The sequence below is a fragment of the Amphiura filiformis genome, chromosome 1 (genome assembly GCF_039555335.1).
Source record: "Amphiura filiformis chromosome 1, Afil_fr2py, whole genome shotgun sequence".
Lineage (NCBI taxonomy): Eukaryota > Metazoa > Echinodermata > Ophiuroidea > Amphilepidida > Amphiuridae > Amphiura > Amphiura filiformis.
Genome location: NC_092628.1, coordinates 68,922,312 through 68,945,750, shown reverse-complemented (window position 1 = coordinate 68,945,750; position 23,439 = coordinate 68,922,312). Strand labels below are relative to the sequence as shown.

Below are 23,439 nucleotides of genomic sequence, written 5' to 3'. Positions count from 1 at the left end.
CGTCTGACGGCACTACTGTGGACCTCTGAAATGTCCAGATCACAGTGGCCAGACTGGGTTGCCAGTCTGTAACCCCCACTCACCACTGACCATACCCAGGCGCTCAAAGAGATGGTTTCCCACCTCTGGGTGAAAGCCATAAGCGGTCGTCCACTGGGAGATCCCCTGTGGAAAAACCGCTGAGCCCCCAGGAATGCTCTGCCTAGCTTCCCTTGGAAGAGCGCTTGCTCTTCTTCGGGGCTTGCCAGCTGTTCCTGTGCTACCCTTGCGCCTCCCAGAAATGGGTGCTGCAGAGGTAGTGGGCTCGGGTACTGTTGGTGGTGCACGGCCTGCTGAAGTCGGAGCTCCTACCCATGGTAAGGGCAGTTTCCGACCTCTTCAGAGTGCTCCGTTGGTAGCTTCTTTGCACGGTCCTCCACCGTGGCGCAGAAGCATCCAAAGAGAAAAAGGACCCTGCCTTTCCATCGCTTGAGCGATTGGAGTGGCAGGCCCTCCCCGGGCGCTGAGTGGACACCCTATGGGCTAGGCCCATGGAGCTCTCGTTGAGGCTAGCTGTTAGCACCGCTAATAGGCTCACCTCATGGAAGAGCTCAGATGTTGTCTGAGCGTGATACGCTTGACGACATCTGGGTCCCTCTCGGATCCCCTCAGGTAGGTCCCGTGGTCCTCCCGCGTTACATCGCAGAGGAAGCGTGCAAGCACGCGGCGTCCATAGCTCTACTGAGCTCGACAGCCCCACGATATCTACCCGTGAGGTTTGCCGGGAATGAGAGTGCAGGCGTCCCCTGTGAGGAAGCAGCAGCTGAGCATCCTACTGAAAGGATCCCTGGTCCTCCTCCATGGACTCCCCATTAGGGGTGTCCGGAGGAAGATCAGTGCTGTTGCTCCCCTCGCGGGGCAGCGGGGAAGGAGATTGTAGTGATGTCACTACCGGACTCAGCTTCCGACTCCTTTCCCTCGCCCACAGTATCCGTATCATGCTCCGATGATGGCGGTAACTGAGGACGGGCATCTGAAAGCGGTAAGAAGGCATAACCACTGTGTGGCTCGCCGACTACCTGCCAGCAGAAGAGGGAGTACTCCCGCAAGACCCTGAGGTATCCGCCATGGCACCACTGGGTCCGCATGCTCTCGCAGCCGTCCGTCCTAGCGCTTAGCAGCACGGGCCTACCCTGATCAAGATCTGGGTTAGCCCCATGCCGGCTGGCCTGGTCAACAGCTGATGTTGGTACTGCGTGGCCATCGCTAGGCGACACTTGCCACGGTGCTAGGCCGTGGAAGAAACACCCTGCGGCGGGTACCACGGGCATACCCAGCCGGCAGCTGACCCTGAAAGGATCCGCCACCAGGGTAACCCCATGGTACTGCAGTACCAGCACCGCCTCCCCTTGTTGCCACAGAGACTGTGGTGACTAAGGCGAATGCTGCGTACCGGTGCGGTATCAGCGTGGTACCCGTGAGGGTTCCCAACTGTGGACCGCTGTACCCTCGCCACACCGCGTTCCCTGTTTGGGGATCAAGCTGTGTGCTGGCGTGGTACCGGCGCTGTACTAGCATGGGTACCCGTGAGGGTTCCCGGTTGTGTACCGCTGTATGCGTGGTTCCAGCGTAGGTGCCCGTGAGGGCTCCCGGCTGTGTACCACTGTACCCATGCCTCACTGCGTTCCCCGCAAGGGGATCAAGCCGTGTGTATGGGTACCCCGCTATACCGGCTGTCCCTGGGCTAGAGGGAGCTTGCCTAGTACCACGGGTAGCTGAGCGTGCATACCCCCGATCAATCACCTCGCCACCTGAATAGGCAGCGTCAATCAAGGGAGCTATGCCCTGTTGATTTGACAGTGATCGATCAAGAGAGGGTAATTGACCCATTGACGGTAATGGATCACCCACGCCCGCTGGCTCTCGAGGACATAAGTGGGTTGTTGATCAGCTAGGCTGTTCAAGCTACTTACTGTACCCTCTAGAGCTTCGCCCAAGGTCGCTGTGTGTGGCGGACCACTCACGGCAGCTATGGGCGGGTGCATAGCGGCTACCACTGAAGTCAAGCCGTAGCTCGTCTTTGTAGCTGCCACCGAATGCACCTGGGTCGCTGTCCCGTGAGAGACTGCGGCCCAACCCCTGAATAATCGCCAGCCAGTCCCTGTGGACAGCCAGCAGCTATTCTAGGGCCCAGGGTATCACTCGGCGGTCCCGCCATGGAACGCTGCCGTGTGACAACCCCAGTTGGTTCTGCTAAGACTACACCCACAGCGTTAGCCGCGGTATCGTCTCTGCTGAACCCATGCATGCTAGGTTCAACCCAGGCAAGCCCGGGTACCCTTGCATGCTGCCCGTCGCTGGCTACTACTGTGGCTGTTTGAGCCCGTAGATATGCCTGCAACAGACGGGTGTCCTCCTGCTAAAAACCCGTGAGGATTTTCGCTAGAGGACTGGTATCCTCCTGCTACAAAACCCGCTAGGGTTTTCGCTGGTGGTTACCGCTCTGCTGCCTGCTACTTTGCTCCGACGTATAGTCAGTGCTTTCGCTGGCCGCTCAGCCCGCGCACGCGCTCGCCGACCCGGAACGATGCGCCTGCTTGTCCGGGGACCGGAGCCCCTTAAGCAGACCTGCCATGACCCATAGGGGCTGTCACAGCAGAATCTACCGTGTCGACTGGTATCCTCCTGCTGCAAAACCCGCTAGGGTTTTCGCTGGTGGTTACCGCTCTGCTGCCTGCTACTTTGCTCCGACGATAGTCAGTGCTTTCGCTGGCTGCTGAGCCTTTGGACGCTTAGCAGTCCCGAAGGAACCGCCTGCTTGTCCGGGGACCGGAGCCCCTTAAGCAGACCTGCCATGACCCATAGGGGCTGTCACAGCAGAATCCACCGATCGACCTTACCAGTGCCCTTGGTAGATTTCTTCTTCGTCTTATGGCGATGACGGAGCCTATCCCAATCGTCAAGCTGGAACTCGGAGAGTCCTAAGCAAAAGAAAGACATCTAGAAGATCGTGAGCACTCCCTGTGGGTGAAACAGAGCGGGTGTGGGTCCCGCTCCGTCACCAGGGAAGGGCAAGCCCGACAGGGCCGAGGCGAAGCGAGGAGAAAAGGGAGGGGGCACTACCCCCCCAACACGCGACTCAAGCCCAGTAAGCAAACCTGAGCACGGAGGCTGGTCGCTAACGTTAGTGGTAAAGTAAGGACTGGCTAACTTTATTACTAAAATGTCAGACGGGTCCCTACCAATCCCCACCGTATGAATATCTGATTAACTCGCCTTTATTGGACGGTAATGAAGACATAACGATAGAGTAATCACCCTAACATAGCAACAATAACCTACCGTACATGAAATACAATGTGTATGTACAAACATCTATTGTAACTTACAGGCTGCAATGGTTGTTTTACGTGGGAAACAAAATGAATGGCGTCAACGAGCGGCCATTTTGAATTGCTCGTGTGTCCCGTATACAAACGGAGGCACGATATGTAGCTAAGTTTTGGATCGCTTTTTGTCACTTTTTTCGCCAGAAAATGCCGTCAAAACTATCCTCAGCCGTACAATACCGGTTTGGTTTTACCTAAGGTGTGAAACTACAACCGTATATCTCGCCTTTGTCGAGAAATTGATACACAGTGCTATGAACAATCGATAGGCACGTCTGTGTCAGTCGGAGACCAAGGAGGATAAGGGACGATCATATGGTGTGACGTCACCTTTTGGGTGAGTCCACCGGGGATCGGGGTTTTTGTTATTTATTCATTTATGTGGGACAAAATGACTATTGGTTTTTCCGCATCTCGGGATCGATGCAAGAAGTATCTTAATCAACATCGGAAACGGTAAGATCGACCGGTGTACTGAGTCTTTTCCTATTTTAGGGGCTGTGCAATATGAGCCGTAGTGGGAGGGTAAAATTGGGAGGGGGGCAAAAATTTTCAGCCAGCCAAAAGAGGGGCAAGCCAAAGGGGGGGGGGGGCAACTTGAGCAAGCCATTTTTGGCACACATTCATGGGTGCCTTTTAAATAAAATGCTCTCAAAATGTTTACAAAAATGCTTAAATATATATGCAAATTTTCCTCCTCACTGCACTCGCAATATAATATCTAAGCCATTTTTTATTTTTGCAAATTGGGATTCCAAAAATTTGGCATATGCATGGGGAGGCAAAGATTTTTTAGCAGGCTGTCAGGGGGGCAAGCGATTTTTGGCGGACCGAGAGGAGGGAAAGCGATTTTTAGCAGGCCGTTTCAAAATTGAACCCACCAGGGAGCTCATACTTATTGCATAGCCCCTAACTGAGGACCTTGCACACCCAAAGTTAAATTCCAAACTGTGAATCCATCTGACTTTTTACCATCCAATTTAGACATGACCCTAGGCTACGCCGGCAAACAAGTGATGGTCTTATGCATATATTTTGGTTTGCAACAGGGTACCGTCCTCGATTGTTGGGTGTCCTCGTTTGCTCTGCTATTTTTTTGTGTCCTCGTTTGCAGGTCTTTACAAAAACACACACACACAAGCACACCCCTGCAGAATTATATTATTTGTGTACACGTGTATTCCATTTGACAGAACTTTTCACCATACTTCCGAAAGGAACACGAACTTGTGCACCAAGTCCAAAGTTCAATTTTTGGTCTACATGTATGCATGCAAATTGGTAAGATTTTATTTGTGCCCATCCTATACAATGTCAATACAATAAAAAGTCAACACTTGCATGAAATTTTGGATAGTGCTATTCATTATAATAATTTATGCAGCCTAAATTTGTATTTATAAAAGGTCACAAAATACCTGATTTTTTTATTTCTAATAATATAGATCTCAAAGATAATTATTTCCAAATTTTATTATCTGCTCTTCTTTAAATTTTCTTTATTTTCAATGTTCATTTCAACTTGCCTATATTGTGAAAAACAAAGACCTGAGATCTAAACCAGGCCTGCGGATGTGTATATATGCTAATGGTAAAAGCTTCCCCCATTTAATACGCTGATTGATTCTTTCATTACAGCTATTAAATTAGGCACCTCTTTGATGTATACACAAAATGCAGCCCTATTTCCAATAACACTTTGAAGAACAGGTCATCACATCTAACTACAAGCTAAGACCCACTTCCTGACCCAGATCAATTTATCCTTCATGCCTGAATTAACCAAACTTAGTCCACAAACATTATATTGATGGAGTTTGGTGTTTTCCAATGGAACACAGTATTTATGGAAGTACTTGCATTTCCATGATAATACCCAAATATATATTTCAATTAAAAAACTACCAACACCTCAAATTGGCCTCTTGTTTCCTTTCTTCTGAATCAGGATTACAGTTTGAAATCAAAAAAGAGGCGAAGGCGGCATCCTATTTCTTGCATCCTATTTCTTAAAGGCCTCATGCTACATGTAGTCTCCACAGCAGCCAGTTTGGTTCCGCTATGTAGTCTCCACAGCAGCCAGTTTGGTTCCACTCCTTTTTGATTGGCTAGCACTTTTCCCATGACGTCATCCAGCATGTGCTGCCCGCGTATCTGATTATTCAGCCAGAAGTTCAACCCACTGGCAATAAAGTTCCCAGGCAGGGCATAATATAACCGGTATCACATCGCATTTTGCTACACAATCTAGCCAAATTTCTATGCAATCACACAAATATACATGTATGTATCTCATACATAATTATTGCTATACAAATAAGACCGTCACAATTTTGCTATGCAAAATTCTGACACTAAATCATGCCCTGTTCCGGGATGCATCGCTTCTGATCAGGTTCTCATAGACTGCATTGTCACCCTCTTAGCTTAGTTTGTGTGGAGGGGATGTAACCAAACTGGCTGCGGAGGAGACTAGCGTCATGCCGCCTCAACTGTCTCTAGATGACTGAACATCACCAATTTAATCTGTTCAGGAACTTGGAGAAACCAGCTCAAACACAATTATAGTAATAAATCCTCTTACACATGTACGTAAAGATTGTCAACCATTATTAATTCAATTTATGTTATCTTGTGAATTAAAAAAATGTTTTCTTTATTCCTTCCTTTCAGTCACTTACCTATTTCTTCCAATCTTCTCCCAATCAAAGACACTAATTTCGACAGAATCACTGTTAGTCAATGCCTTGCCACCAAGGTCAAATTCAAATTTCTGAAATTAATCAACAAACATACATGCATGTTATTTTAATAACTTGCCTTTGTGCCATCCTTGTGCATTCTCATAAATCTTTCCCAAAATCAAGTTATCAGGCGACAGCAATGAGGTTTGTTTGAATTCTTAATGCGCAATGCAGATGCATTTCACGATTTGAGGAAATACTCAATTGAACACATTGAAATACTGAAGTTAAACAAATTTGATTGAATCTGAATCATACATGACATATAAAACAAGATGATTGAATCCATCCAAACGTTTGAAACTCTCCAGGGACATAATCATTGGCACACACTTCTCTTTCCATATGACCAGCATATAGGTTTTTAAGCCTGGCTTGAGCATTTTGTTTGAGCCTGGTTCCATCATCAGGACCCAAGTGTGTCTCCACATGGAGGAACCGTTTAAACAAACAAACAAACATGTTCAGAGTTCCAGCAATATGTCTTGACATGGTTTTGCCATTTTGGTAATTTATGATTGGTCTCTTTTTAAAATAACATTGTATAATTATGATATACATTATGACAATTGTCAAAACATGTAAAATTGATTTTGATACAAATTAAGGGTCTCAACGGGTTCGCCACTGGACAAGTAAAACTGTAAATCTTTTGTCAGAATTAGCTCTGACTTTTTCAGGACAAAACCATTATGAGCTATCTATCCCCTTCCCCATAGAGTAGATTGCCCTTATCTACTCCTCAAGACTAGAGATGGTGGCCCTGAAAAGAGTAGTTATAGTAGGTGAAAATTCTGGATATACCCGGGGGGGGGGGCCACTGGTCATTGACAAGGGGGTATCATGCGTGGCCATGGAGTTTCAAAAAGCACCCTAAACAAGTATGTGCAACGACTGAAAATACACCCCTAAATAAGTATAACAAGTGTAATATCCTACCCTAAACAAGTATTGGCGTGTTTTTACACCTTAGCAAGTAAAACATATATTTTCGACACCCTAAGCAAGTAATACTACTTGAAGCTCTATTTTCATTGATTTCTTTAATAGGCCTAGTAACTCAGAATGGCTATCCTACCAGGGCAGAATATGGCTATTTTAAAATTACAAAATAAACGTTACATTATTTTAAGCTGATTTATAGTATCAGAGAGCCTAAGAGGGAATTAAATGAAAAGAAAATTTACAAAACTCTAAGAAAAAAAAAACAATGAAGAAACGAAAATAGAGAAAAAGAAGTCAAGAAATGTTTTTATATCATTTTTGTAGGCCCTATTAAAGTTTCGACAATTTATTCTCCATCTTCCAAATATTATTACAGACCTACAAATCATGTTTCAAAGTGAGACAAAAATCATAAAATAGTGGTCAGATTTTTTTTATGACCTAGGCCTTATTGTGAAAAGATGAAAAGTGCATATTAATAATTTATTTTAAACGCTTAAAATGACAACAATTAAGGCCTACTTCTGGAAGGAATCGGATGAATAATAGTGGTATTATTTCATAAGTTGAATAAGTATTAGGATGAAAATAAGTCGGTAAATAGCGACTGAGATGCATGGTGCTCAATCAGTTCAGCCAAGACTTGAAGGATTCGTATGACTGCAGAATTTGATACCAATCCAAAAACGTATTTTAATACTGCACCATATCCATCTTACCTTTTAATATTCATTTGATGTTTTCACAATTTATTCAAAAGTTTAAAATTTGTTTTTTAAATAAAATCAAGATCACTTATTGTGACCAGTGTTGTGACAAAATTCTGACAAAAATCTGATGCTTTTGATCCACGATAATAACATGCATGGTTTTATTTATTTATTTTGTGTATAATAGGTCACAGGTCAAGTCAATCAATCCTCTTCCGTAGATATTTGTGGTTAAATAATTGTATACAACATGAAAATTAGCTTGAAAATCTTTATTTGTATCCATAATACAAGATAGAAAATTCAAATAATAGTAAAAAATATTTTAAAATGAAATGAGAAACTTTGGACTTTATAAAGGAGAATTAAAACTCTTAAAATCAGAGTATACACGTGCTGTGCATGTACATTGTACATGTACTGCATGTGTACATCACCATTGAATGTTGTAGGGTTGTGTAGCATTGAATGGGTTAATGGAAAAATATTAACAGGGCCAGCTGGGCTTAAGTCGGCAATATTTATGGACTTAAAGAAGAGACTAAACAGAGAACTACACAGTCAAGTCTAGGGATAAACATGAAGGACATGAAAAGGACTGGAGTCTGGACGGACCCTAAATACGTAACTCTGTTGTGAAAAAGATACCCTTTTTCTAATTTCCATGTTTTTGACACCCTATTCACGATACGTACGTACAGTGCCTGATCGTGAAAAAAGACCCTTTTACGTGATTTTTGGCCACGCATGATACCCCTTGTCAATGACCAGTGGCCCCCCCGGTGGATATAATATTTGTTTTCCTGCACTTACACAACTTTTTGCATGCAGGTATGTATGCTGCTAACCATGTTGCAAAAGACAGACAAATCACGAGCACTAGCTCTATCAACTAGGTTTTAAGGAGGCAATGGCAGGAGATTCAAAATTAGTACAGTGTTTGACTAAGCACTACTTTCAGGCTCTGTTACTTTAGCATATATACTATCCAGCGAGGTTGCATCAGCTTTGGCTCAGCTGCTTATGCTATGTGTTCGCAACTCGCGCTCGTAAAGTCTGTGAGGGCCACAGACTGTTGCTATATTTTCTGGAATCTGAAACATGGAAGTAGGGTGGGGGGCGAGAGGGGGGTGGGGGGCGAGAGGGGAAAGGGCCAGAACCCCGATTGTATATCCTAAAGGATATATCATTGTCAAAACCATTTCATCAAAATTTATGACAAATTTTCAATTTTGTAACAAAATGTTACCCTAGGCCTAGCTTAGATATTCTCACATGTTTTGTTTTGGCTACAAGCATCAAGCTCCGTCACACATACAATCTTCGCTGAGTTTTCAGTTCATGTAAAAACTAATGACACTTTTCTGCAGAGATTGACTCACCTTTATGCATTGTTACCCATGAGTGCAAAAATGGAATAGGAATTCAACTGCACACATGCAATGGAGGCTGCATTTGACCTTGACTTTTTGAGATTACCAGAGTCATTGAAGGTCACAATAATAGTGGATACAAGATTGTGAAGATTGAAGGTCACTGATTCATTCAGAAGTGTTTTGATCTGGGTAATTGCCAGATCAGGAAAGACCCAATTTAACAATCCTGACAACTTAAAGGTTTGTTTATCATCAAATTTAAATGTAAATACATCCTATGGGATAGAGGTGGGAGTGTCGGGATGTGTGTGCCTACTATGGGCATGGTTGTAGGCTTGCATACAAGTACATGTTATTGAATATAGCCTGGGTACCTGTGTTTGCATAGAGTGTATGTTTGTATGTGAGGACACCCCGGGAGGACACAGGCCGGCATTGTATGGTGTATGTGTCATGTGATTTCATGTGTATGGTGCCCAGCAAGGTGTGGTGTGTGTGGTGGGGATGAATTAACTTTTATTTTTGCTGAACCATGAAATGGTATCAGCCTATAAGAGTGAATGTTACTAGCTTACTTACTAGCTTACTTACTAGCTTACTTACTAAGTTACTAGCTTACTTACTAAGTTACTAGCTTACTGACTAACCATTTGGTCTGAAATGGACATATCTCTAAATGCCACGAAGGTATGACCCCATGATAGGTATGTTCATAAAATTTTTAAGTTCAATATTTTTAGCTGAAAGTTCTTTCATTTGAAAGAGAATCAAATTACCTAAACCATAAGGGGTCAATCATGTTTCTAGTGCATATACTTTTGAAGTTACAGACAAAAATAGTGTCACCAAATTGTCCAAAATTGTGTGTGTGAAATTGTGACAGCAGGCACATGTACAATGTACACTACTGTATGTGACCCCAGATGACCTCCTATTCTTTACTGTAAGAAAGCTGTTTTGGATGGTCTTGATTTACAAACAAATTGCTTTTGAGCTAAATCGAGTGTCGACTTGGTGGAACATGGATTGCACTATGTGATAGTTTATGAATCCATTATTATCCCAGTACCAACATAAGTCAACATCACTTAGGTTTTGGTTGTCAAAATTAATTTTTAGTAATTTTTCCATTGAGCCCCACAGTAAAGCCATTTTTGGACCGTACAGGCACATTCCACTTCCCTATGGACGAATAGCGCCACCTATAGTGTGAGATGTGAGCCTGGCTACCCATGAGTGGTGTCATATGAAAGAGGAAAACATAAAGAATATAATAAAAATATTTCCAAACGTCGGAGGTCATCCAGGGGTCACAGGGGTCAAAAAAGGTCATTTTAACTGAAAATGCTCCGATTGAGCTTAAATTTAAATGCAATGATCCTTGTGACATTCTAAATATGTTTCAAACATTTAAAAATTTCTTTAAGGTCATTAAGGGGCCATAAAGGGGTCAAAGGTCAAGATTCTCAAAATGCTCCAATTGAGCTGAAATTTAAATGCAATGATCCTTATGACATTCTAAACATTTAAAAAATATTTTAAGATTCATTTAAAGTCATTAAGGGGTCATAAAGGGGTCAAAGGTCAAGTTTTCCAAAATGCTCCGATTGAGCTGAAATTTAAACGCAATGATCCTTATGACATTCTAAACATGTTAAAAATATTTTAAAATTCATTTAAGGTCATTAAGGGGCAATAAAGGGGTCAAAGGTCAAGTTTTCAAAATGCTTCAATTGACCTGAAATTTAAATGCAATGATCATTATGACATTCTTAACATGTTTTAAATATTTTAACATTCATTTAAGGTCATTAAGGGGGTCATACAGAGGTCAAAAGTCGAGTTTTCAAAATGCCAGCTTCTCACGATCAAGGTATATTAAAACGGCAATTAATGAAACAGTCTTATTAAAATTAATACTATCCTGCACAGTATTGCTGCTTGATCAGATCGTCACAGTCATCCGCCTACCTTACCTCGTGCCCTTGCAAAGGGCACAGTTGCTCTAGTTTATTTTATATTCTTTACTTTTCCTCTTTCATTAACACCACTCGGGTGGTCATACCTTCGTAGCATTTCGAGATTATGTCCATTACAGACTCCGGGTGACAGTGGTATAGGCCTACCACAATATACTGCCAAAGCCACATGGTTCAGCTATGGTGCGGTTATCGCTCTAGTTATTTCTTTATCAGCTTCTAACAAAGTTTGTTTTCCTTTGTTTCCATTGGCTACTGATTTGAAAGTGATGATGACCTAATGATGACAAGGAAACAACTTGTTTCATTTCATAACACCAAATTATTATTCTTAGGATGTCATTTTTCCTTTTAATACCCTGCAAATATCACCGACATGCCTGTCTTTAAACCTTCTCTTTATCCGAATCCAAACAAAATTCATACAAATAAATTTCCTTCCTCTTTTCCTGTTGGCATACATATTTGCCGACCCTGAAACTTGTGGTGTAGTTGCACACAGTTTGGGATTTCCCAGCATTGCCAGCAATATGCAATGTCCTGTATGTAGCCCAATTTTAAAAGCAAGAGCAAAAAACGAGCTGGATTTTTTGAAAAGTTAGCCGTGCATTATGATGTTCTTTGGACTTTGGTTTGGAGCAACTTCAACTTCGCAATACAAAACCCTGTATCAACCCTGTTGGCTTCAAATTCACAATCAATATTAAATTGGGAGACAAGGCAGATCAAATGAAGAAAGCCCAGTTTTAGATGCAGGAGAAAACCACCAAAGTACCTGTGAGTACCAGAAACCATGCAATGGACTGGATACCAAGTGCACATCTGGGACTCCAGTGCAAAGTGAGAACAGAATTGCTAATTTGCTATACTACTCCGCTGTACAATGTAGTACAATAATGCATGGTGTCTTATAATTGCACTTTGTAAAAACATGGTGGCAGATGTAAGTGTCCACATTTGATCTCAAGACTTCATGGAATGATTGACCCTACAATGGCATGTGCACCTTTCCCAATTTGTGAGCTATCTGTTTCTGCTTTGAATCTGTGGATAAACAGACTTGGTTCCTTGGATTGCGACAAATAGTAAGCTTGCACATTTTATTGTGCACACCACTGCATGTCAACTGCTGCATAGATTGTCAAGGAATTTTTAAAAATCACACATTTTAGTTTTCCAACAAGAATATATGATTTTGTTGCCAGCAATTACATTTTGTGCATTTCCCTGGATTGTGTGCATATCCACCGACAGACTGACAAGAGTGGCCCCTTTGAGCTGGTGGCCACTGATATTGAGTGATTTTAAAAGCTATGTACATACAGGGGTAGCACTAACTTGTGCCATAGGGTCATAGGCATTTTCTTTTAGCTTTTGGAGCACAAAATTACCATTTAGAGCTTGCTAAATAAAGGGTCATTTGAACCCCTATTATCTGATTATTTTGGCTCCATAATTTTATCGAATTTAAGAGTTTTGACCCCAGTTTGCGTCATGTTTTTTAACCTGGGACCCAATTGTGTAACATGTGCATTTTCAAGAAATATGGCACCTTTTCACACTTAAAGCAATGAATCTCAAAAACTTAACAATTGAAGTATATAAAAGTATATATTTCCTGGAAGCATATTGTATAAGGAATCTAAAAAGTATAAAATTAAGTCAAATATACAGGGTGACCTGAACATTATACAGGGTGAAACAAACCAAAAAAATGTGAAAATGATGGTTTAGTATTTTCCCTCTACAGTACTCATTAGGCAAAAACATGAAAAATGTGTGCATTGCTAATGAAGCTTAACCCAATACCCACCCAGCCATTTCAAAATTATTTTTCTTAATTAATGTTATGTCAAAAAATACAGGGTGGTCAAAAATGCTACTTTTTTTAAGTGTTCAAACTACACTTTTCAATAAAATTGTTATGCAAATCAAATAAAACTGACTATTAATTTTATTTTGATTGGATAAACACATTATGATATCCTGTAAATAATTTCTACACAATTATCACATAGTTTTATATGCATGTTGCATGTATTTTGCATATAGGGTGTCTCAAATGCTGAATTGGGAATGTAATTTTCTTCTTGGTACTGTAATGCAGTAATACACACTATTTCTGCTGCTGCATTAATGCATTTTATAAAAGAATGTTTAAAACAAATTTGATAATTGTCATGCATGTATAACATGTAATACCCCAAGTGATTCAGGGTGGCTCAAAATAAATATAAGTGATCAGAAGATATACATGTAGGTAACATATCACAGACGATAGACACTTCGGTAATTAATACAAAGTATAAAATGAAAAGTATTTTCATTGACTTAAATAAAACATCAAATGTACCATAATCTTTTGAGGAAAACTGCATGTAGGCCTATTGTGAAGATGTTTTACAGTCAGAAAGCCTACAATTTATTCCCAGATATACAAACTGTAAATTGCTCTGCGCAATTTGCGTTTTGTTGAATCTGTAATTAAAACCTCATTAATTAACCATTTTCTTAATTATAATGAGCAAAACATACTTAATTATACAAGAACAAGGAGTTGTACAGTTATACATTGCATACAACAAATAATATTTAAGTAATTACTGGACCCAGTATGTAGAATACTCCTCCTCCTCCTCTACCACATCCTCCTCTACCACATCCCCCACCCCTGACTAATTACACTTAATGAACTGTAGCAATTAGCAGAAACTTTTTTTTTTAATTTGTCCTTCTGATATTTAAAGCTAAATAACTAAACTTTCAAATGAGCCCATGATCAAGTCTCTCTTACAGAGTATTGTGAAAATACATGCATACAAAGTCGTATTGTGGGGTGAAAATGTTACAACCCCACCTTTTATTGGGTCCCAGGTTAAAAAACATGACCTTAAATGAAAACCTAGACCTAGCGCTACCCCTGTCCAGTACTGTGCATAAACCGATCTCGTCAATAGCCACAGCTAACATATGCTCTGAAGATAAGAAGAAACCCCATGAAAATACATACATAAGCTACTTAGTTTAATTTACTCTGATACTTACAGCATTCCAAGTTGGATTTAATTCATCTTTCACAACTTCAGACTTCTTCTTTGTGCCTGAAACAAAAAATGAAAATTTGTGATTCTCGATTAAACATAACTGGCACTACTATTTACTCAGATTGAAAAAGGACCCATACATTCGACATTATTAGTGGACTGGGCATTTACTAAATACATATTGAAACAATGAAAAAAAATGAATTGGAAGTATGAGGTAGAGCTGTTTGAATAATACACCTTTCCTGAAAAAAAAAATTGGATAGAGCTCTGCCGTCTGACAGCCCACATTTAAGGAACTGTCAGTAGAAGCCACAGGTCTGCATGCATGAACTGCCAAATAAAGTTTCACTGAAAAAAATTGGACAAAGCTCTGAGCTGTCTGACAGCCCCCATGTATGGACCCGTCAGCTCAGTGGGAACAAAGTCCATATTAAATTTGTTTTAAAACAAGAACAACATTGAAAAATAAGGGATTTGGGCATGTCATGTAACAATTCTAGATCAGGCTTGAATATCAAAACATACAAAAACGCCATATTTTTGACCATTTTTGACTACACCCCTTGATAAATGTGTGACTATTTTTGCATTTTTCTCAATAAAATAATAACACACTGGTAACAAAAGTTATGTATACAATACTATACATGTCATAGGGGCAAGGAATTCAGTTACGGTATTACACTGGAATTTCAGTGACTCAAGACAAGCGGTACGTACGTTATTTATGATAAGAAAAGAGGTACCGCTAGAATGTACCGCATTTAAAAACATATAATGAACCACTTCTCTTGAATCACTGAAATGATTTCAGTGAAGTAATTGGATTCCTTGCCCTTATAATATACAGTACATAACTTTTCTTACCAGTGTGAAGTTATTTTTGGAGAAAAATGCAAAATTAGTCACAAAATTTATCAGGGGGTGTAGTACCACCTTAAGGGATCTCCGATCTGGAATGAGCGTTTCGACAGTATTGTTTGTGGGACATGAGAGCACATCAGACATATCGAATTGCATTCTGAATACGAAGAATGTCTTTCTGATATCAAATAATTTTAATTTTTTGAAATTCACGATATAATACAAATTTTATGACAAATTATAAAAATTTGATATTTTTCAAATTTTTGATATTATAACAGTCCTCGAAGTAAATTTCATAAATCTAATGATATATTCTTTCAAAAAGTGTATGTAGCTGGGAGGAAAAGCCGAGGATCAATTGAAAATTTTGACCTTTCATATTGAAGATATGGATTTTTTCCCAAAGACCTACTTTTTTTTGGTGTTTTGGGAAAAAAAATCCATATCTTCAATACAAAAGGTCAACATTTTCAATTGACCGCTGGCTTTTCATCCCACCTACATACACTTTAAGTATAAATCATCAGATTTACTTCGAGTACCGGTACTGTTAAATATCAAAAATATCGATTTTGAATCATTTGCCATAATTGCGAATTTCAAAAAATCAAAATTATTTGATATCAGAAGGACATTCTTTGTATTCAGAATGCAATTCGATATGTCTGATGTGCTCTAATGTCCCACAATAAATACTGTCCAAACGTTCATACCCCATCCCTGAACTGTTTCGAGAAATGGCCAAAATATTTAATTGTGTAAGAATGTAGGAAAAAGAAGGTCATGAAGTTAAGGACTGGCAAAAAATGCAATTGGCGCTTTTCACACCACAAATCATGCAGTTTGTTGGTTGCATGTGTGCTTTTGGACACATTTGAAAAAAAAAAATAATTTTTAATATTTTGTATGATTTTTTCAAAATATGTTATGAAATGAATACAAATGATAACTATTTGCCTGTTTTTAAAACAAGCTTGTAATTTTTGGCTGATTTTTTTCCCAAATTTTTTTTAATCGATCACAAATGATCCTAAGTTGATTTAAAATATCAGCTCTACGTCTAGGGATGTGTAAAAAACATACTTTTTTTTCACATTTTGCATTTTTGGAGGAATTTTGGATTTTGAAAAATCAAAGCAAACTAGGACACCTGACTGGGAAAAGATAAAAGTAACTGTTGTGTTGGAGAGGGAGTCAATTGAGAACCCTTTTAGCGTGTTGGAAGCAATCCACATTCTAACTAAAAGACTCAGACTGAATAGTGACAAAGGGATTAGACATTGACTCTGTCTGGGACACCCTCCTGACCCCCCTCAACCAAGGGAGCACAACAATATCTTCTGGTTTGCTTGAGAAGTCAAGCCAAGAATTTGCTCACATTCTAGGCTAGAGACCATTGCAGTCAAAATCTAGTCGGATTAGCTGGAGCATGACACCGTGTAAAGCAATGGAAGTTCAGAAGTAAACACAGCTGATCACAACAGGTGATTGCATCAAAAATGTTGCTAAAATTACACTTCAGCAAAATTTTAGACTGTCCAAAATATGCAAACCTTGCTGGAAAGGTACAGTTGACTCATCGAAATAACTTTCATCCAAATTTCAACATTCATCATCAGTCGGCTGCGGAGCAGGCGACTACAAGCTTTCTCCAACTAAAGCGAAACAATTTTGTTTGGCTGCAGCATCCCTTCAGTATCTCCCAGGAGGTGCTGGACATACTGTAAGTACAGTGTGCGCTTGTCACCGTCGGTTTCCTCTTCCCATGTGGTGGAATATAAAGCGCATATTCTTTCACAGGCTCGCCATCTTCAAGACGCAGTATATGGCCGAGAAATTTGAGTTGATGAATCTTGACTCTGGCAACCAGTGGAGTGGTGTTGGTCAGGTTGTAGATGGTTTCGTTTGGAATCCGATCCACACGCTTGATGTTTAACATGACTCTGTAGCAAGATGTTGCAAATGCATTGATCTTGTTTTCCATGTCCTTGGTAATTACCCATGACTCGCACCCGTACAGAAAGACAGTAACACACGTTGTCTGAAACAGCTTGATTTTTTGTTTCGATTGGCAGGGACGGGCTTCTCCAAAGGCGTTCCAGTTTCCAGAAAGCTGCCCAGGCTAGTGCTTTTCTTCTTTTTAGGTCTCCAACACTAGAGCCCATCTTGGAACCCAAATACCTGAAGTCTGTGACATGGTTGATGGTACTACCATAGACTTCAAGTGCTGGTTAGGCGTTACAGTTTGCAGTCATATATTCTGTCTTAGGTGCGCTGATTACAAGGCCTAGATCTGCTGCTGCAGTTGCAGTCCTAGTAAGCTGTGACTGGGCCGGTCTATGGAAGATTCCAGCAGGGCAATATCATCAGCAAAATCCAGGTCATTCAGCATCTTGGCAGGATACCTGCTTGACCGGCGTGGGTAGGTAACAATTCCAGCGTCAATTCCAGAAGTTGATTTCATCAGAAGGTAGTCTACCAGGATAATAAACAGGAATGGTGCCAACACATCACCCTGAAGCACTCCAGTTGTTACTTGGAAAGGCTCTGAGATACTGCCATCTACCATAACGGCACTATTGGAGTCTTTGTAGTAGCACATTAACAGAATAAATAACCTTCCGGTGCAAAAACTTGCACTGCTGTCCGACCGAAAAACGATAGTAACGCACTCTAGCATTGAATGCGTAACTATCGTGTGCAAATTTGAAGCTAGATTTCTCAAGCAACTTCTTTGACGTCATCTACATCTACATGTATGACGCCATCGGAGGTGTCTCAACATCACTACCAACAACAAATCTTCAGAGAACATACACACTGAAGATGCCAATTAATCCAATGAAAGCGCTTTCAGTGAGTGTACCAATTACATTGAGTACCGGTGGCGGTGGCGTAGAAGTTGAATTTTGCTTTCTAAAAAACTATTTTAATTTACCGAGCTCTACTACGTTTAACTTTAATATATTATGAATACTAACAGGCATGATGAACATTCCACCATGCACCAGTGTCTTACTAGTGAACCCTCATTCTAGACAGGGAGTTTGCTCCTGGGACGAGCAAAATTTATGCTTTTGAGAGATAAATGTAAGCTAATGTATAGGTATGCCAGGCAAACCTTAGTTAACACATTTGCTAGTCAGCAAAATTCGCCTAGACCGGGGACCAAACACAATACATATTTACTTAGAAATTTCAATTTTTTTCAAGAACAGGTCGGTCAAGGAAACCTACATAAATATGTTTTCTATACTTCACTTGACCCAAATATATGATTTTTTATGGTGATATTAATGCTGTTTTGGGGAATTTTGCTAGCAGAATCTTTTTGATGAAAGTCGATCTTTGAAAAGATGTAACTTTGCCACGGAAAGTGCTATGACAAAAAGGTTTTCAGTTTTGGCTTTCTTTACTCAAGGGCTTTAATTTGATATATAAAATGTTGCAGTTTGATGGCAAATTTAAATTCACCTGGCATACCTATAACCGGGACCTATTAGGTGTTGTCAATCAAATCAACATGATCAATACAATTTATATGAACTCTACTTTGAAGTTTGAACTAGCCATTAACATACACATAATACACACAAATGCATGAATGGTGCAGTGATCATTATTATGAACTGCAGTACTTGTACTCCGAGTAGTACATGACAAACACTGTATGTACTACACTCATTTTATACAAATATATAAAAGTATTGGTAGTGCACAGAAAGTTTATGAACTGGAGTCACGCCTACCTGCGAATTTTACTTCCGCGATGGGGTCGATTTTCCCAAACTTCTCGATATTTGGCAGATTCGTTGCCCCAACCACTATTACCGAAAGCGACATCTTGGTCGAATTTTGCCCCAAATGGGGAGAAATCGCCAAAATTCACTTGGGACAAGGTCACTGTACTGGCCTGCAGATAATACCGCTGCACTGCCCAACCCAATCCACACAGCAGCACTTCTCAAGTACACAAACATACACATGCACGAAGTTCCTGTACTTGTGCACCGGGTTGCCTAATTTTACGCACAATATTACGCCCAAGGATTAGACCTTACTGAAGTCTTTGGACAATAGTGAGAGGTGTGTGGGTGTTTGTGTGAGGGGGGGGGGTGTGCGGGCGACGGTGAGAGGGGGAATAAACAAGATGATCATATGAAAGATCACCGATGAAGCTGCTCAGTGCTCAATCAGTCCTTATATAAAAGTCCTCAGTGATAAAAATGTGTACCCGATTGGCCTAAAATAAAAGCCATAGGGCCTAAGCCATAATGTAGCCTACGATCATATGAAATTGGTTAATGTTTTTCAAACCTGATATTTTTTGTGCATATTTTTAATGTTTACACATGTCCCAACTTGCACCTAAATGGAATGTAGGTCAACAGAGCAAAGTTCGACATATTATAATAATTTTAAAATTATGATAATATGTCCTCCCATAGAACTGCGTGTTAAATGGCCAAAATAACTAATAGGGTTTCTTTCACTTTCCCTTGTTATTTCAACCTAAAATGGACAGCAACCCTTCTCGTCCGTTATTACTAATATTATTTCAACAGTTTGAATAAAGAATACTAAAAAATCAAAATTTGACAGAAATCGTACATTAAGTCTTTAAAAGGAAAGGTGAAGGATAAGTCATTAAAATTGCCAATTTCTGAAATGAAAAATTTGGGCAAAAACAAGGAAACAGCATTATTGACAAAGTTGAAATAGCTAATTTATATATACTGTCAGTATATAAATTATACAGATTCCTGCCAAATGTCTTATTTTGTCTGATCTGCTAGCAGCTTGTTGTTAGCACATCAATATATGACAAAGATACCAGAATCTGAATTTTGATGATTTTTACAATCGTCCGGATGAGCAAATTGAAATGAGCTCCTGGTCCCAAAGATGGCTCCGCTCCTGGACTAAAGTTTGTAGCCTGTAAAAATATTGGACACCATCCGGGCCGGGGACACCATGCGGTAAAAAAAAAGCCTGGGTGCCTGCTTAAAAAAATATATAAGCCTTTGCTTTAATAATATAAGCCTTGCGCTCAATGAAACAAGAACCAGGAAGAAGAACAACCATAAACCAATTTATGCAAGATTCAACACAATAGGTACGTACAGCTATTTTCAAACTTCATCAATACTGCTGTTTTCTTCGTTTTTTTGCCAAATTTTAATGACTTATCCTTCACTTTTCCTTTTAAGGGATTTAGGCCTATCCACATTTTTTTTAAATACTTTCGCTAGGGATCACTGAGGACTTTTATAATATAAGGACTGATTGAGCAGCCATCGGTGATCTTTAATACACTCTAAATTTCAAGGATTTAAAATAAATCCTAAAGGATTGTGATTAGGGACCAATCAAGTATTAGATTTAAAATTAAATCTTACACATTTAAAATTAAATCTTTAAAATTTAAAATTAAATCTTTAATATTTAAAATTCAAATCTATAAGATTAATTGATTGGTCCCTAATTACAATCCTTGAGGATTTATTTTTAAATCCTTGTAATTTAGCATATTGATTAGTGTATGATCATCTGGTTTATTTCCCCCTCCCACCGTGCCCCTCCCCCCACAGTATACCAACAATTTGAATAACCACTTTTAAAAGGGCAATTCATGATCCACAGCATCATCCCCCACTTTTCTCAAAAAAAGTTGAGAGTTTTATATCACTGGAAGCCTCTGGCTATACATAATGTTTATTGACAAAATATTTCTTGCAGATTAATTCGTTTAGCAAAGATATCGTGAAATTTTAATTTCGTTCTGGTATACCAGCAGTGGCGGCACCAGGATTTTTTTTCGTGGTTGGGCATGGGGGGGGCAAAGTGAATTTCAGGGGGAAAAAATTGGCAAATTTTGCGCAAAATTACCGCAAAAAGTGGAAATTGACGTGATTTTGGGGTTTTTGCCTCAAAAGTGGGGGGCAAACTGGGGGGGCAAGAAAAATAATGCCCCCCCTTTGACCCCCCGTAGCGCCGCCACTGAATACCAGAACGAAATAAATTATTACAACACATTGTCTATGAGCACAGGGGCTATTTTAGTCAGAAAAGGTCACTGCATGTTGGCAAGTGTAGTTACTTTTGTCGCAGTACCTGAATCGGAGTGGGGGAGGGGTCGAGGGGTAGTCTTGAGTTCCCCGATCATTCTGCCTCTGCTTTCGTCCCGAGGCATCCCCTACCGAAAAATACAGGGAGAAGCGGAGGGTAAGATTTAAAAAAGTTTGAATTCGCATTTCAACCATAACACTTTATCATAAATTGGATAATGGCATCATGTGCTTGGCCGAGACTAACAAGTTGCAGATTTGGTCACATTGGGCGTATTTTGCGTGAGCAAATCACATTCCTTTACGCCCACATATGCAAGAACCGTGATAGAGGTCGCAAACGATTAGCTCCAAAACCTGCTCCAGGGGGGAGGGTTCAGCCACTGAGCAGCAGAAGTTCGATTAAGCAATTACTCCCCATTCCAGAAAAATACAGCACTAATTTTTGGGAATTAAAAAAATACTATCAAGTTCTGCCAAATGAAACATAGCTCAATCCTAATCATTCATTTAGTCACTGGAGATAAAAGAAAAAGTTCACAATTTTACTGATTTCTTGACAAAAAGAGCTAAAACATGCATTTTCGGCATGTTTTCTGACAATCGAGTAACAAAAATCAAAGACTTTGGACAATATGTTGAATATTTGTTCAAATTTTTACTTTTTTGAGTTACTTTAATTAAATGATTGGTTATAAGAAATAAATAAATTATGTCTTTTCCAAAAATTAGAATGCATAAACTGGAATTAGTCTTAGTACAAGTCTTTGGGCTTGATTGTCACAGCATACCGTACCAATAAAACCGAAAAACACCCTAAAAACGCATGTTTTGGCCCTTATCTCCAAAACTTGGCCAAATAATTTGACTTTTATTACTAGTTAGGACTTACTAAAGGATCATAGGATTTAGCTATGTTTCATTTGGCAACACAGAATAATATTTTTTTTAATTCTAGAAAATTAGTTTTTCTGGAATGAGGAGTAGGCCCTAGTGGCAAATCACTGTAATAATGTAGTGGCAAATTAGCGCACTGTTCCAGTACGATATCCTTTGCCCCCCCCCTAGGCGTAGATCACGGGGGATGGGGGATAAAAATATTTTGCCGGGGGGGGTGATACAATCAACCCCCCCCCAATGTGTGTGTGTTTCCATATGGAAAAGTTTTCCTATGAAAGTCTCTTTAAATAAATTATACTCGACTCTAGTGTGTGCACGCTTTGTGTACAGAAGCGTTCGAGGTCAATGCACAATGCATACATTACCACACAGCACACTAAGCAGGACTGTATGGAAGAGGGTATGGTTTTTCCTACTGTACGACTGCATTTTGTAACCAATCAGATTCCTTTTTAGAGAGTAGAATCTGGCAAAGTATTTCTAGGAAATATCGTGTGAGCCAAGTCAATCGGACTGACTATTATCAAGTGAGGGCCGTCTATAGCACGCTACTTTAATAACACGGGGTGCATGTCAGTGTATTTCGCAGTAAATTGAGTGAGATTTTGGGAATACCTTGCGGTGTTTAGTGCTCCTGTACGACGAGGTCTTTCATCAGATTTCCTTGAAAATCGGGGAAAGTAGAGTTTAATATATACATGAGACAATTAAGAGTGAGCCAAAAATAAAAGACTTTCCCTTTATAATAATTGAAGTTGAAAGTGAAAAAAGACAATTTTCTCCCATTGCTTAACTGTGGGACCCCTTTTATTTGAGCAAAAGAGACTACTTTTCCATATGAATAGCCAGTGCCAAATATTTTCCAACCCGGCCCCCAATGTCAAAAAGAAATCAACGTCACTGCCCCCCCCCCCTGGGTGGGGGCACTTTAATATGAAATGGATTATAGGTGTAGGGCTGACACCAGTTTCGCAGTAGGGGGCCTACTGGGGCATTCGATGAGAGCAAAATGTAAAAAAATATGGGGTCATGGATGTGAACCTTTTTTTTTAAATGGAACTTTTGGGTGAGAGCCGAAACAGTGCCACAGAAACCTCGAAAACAATGAATTTCTAGACAGACATCGTCAGCGAGAAGATAAATGGAACGTTTTACGTATCACAATAATGCTTGATTGATCTGTAAACTGCAACTAGCCTACTCGGGTATTTCTTTAAATAGCACCACTGTGTTGTGAATATTGAACGACATTTGACAAATTGGGTATCAAAATGTGCGTAAATAAATCATCCTTTTTTCTATGTAGAAATAATCTGGAAAAAATTATTAGTTCTGACGCTATAGGTGTATTTATAACAGCTGCGTTACTTTTTGTGCAGACTTGATTACCGGGACCTTTTATTCTTGACAATACCCCTCTGGCAGAAATTTCAAA

At 40.2% G+C, this 23,439-nt stretch overlaps 1 protein-coding gene across 1 annotated transcript in view; it reads right to left on the bottom strand.

Moving 5' to 3' along the window:
• LOC140152073 (myoferlin-like) overlaps positions 1-19,019 on the bottom strand; it is a 177,085-nt gene extending 158,066 nt beyond the window's left edge. The window contains 3 exon segments of the mRNA XM_072174374.1: positions 6,050-6,141; positions 14,168-14,223; positions 18,786-19,019. Of these exon segments, the coding sequence (XP_072030475.1) occupies positions 6,050-6,141; positions 14,168-14,223; positions 18,786-18,879 (242 nt within the window). The 5' untranslated portion in view covers positions 18,880-19,019.
• Between the last annotated feature and the right edge of the window lie 4,420 nt (positions 19,020-23,439).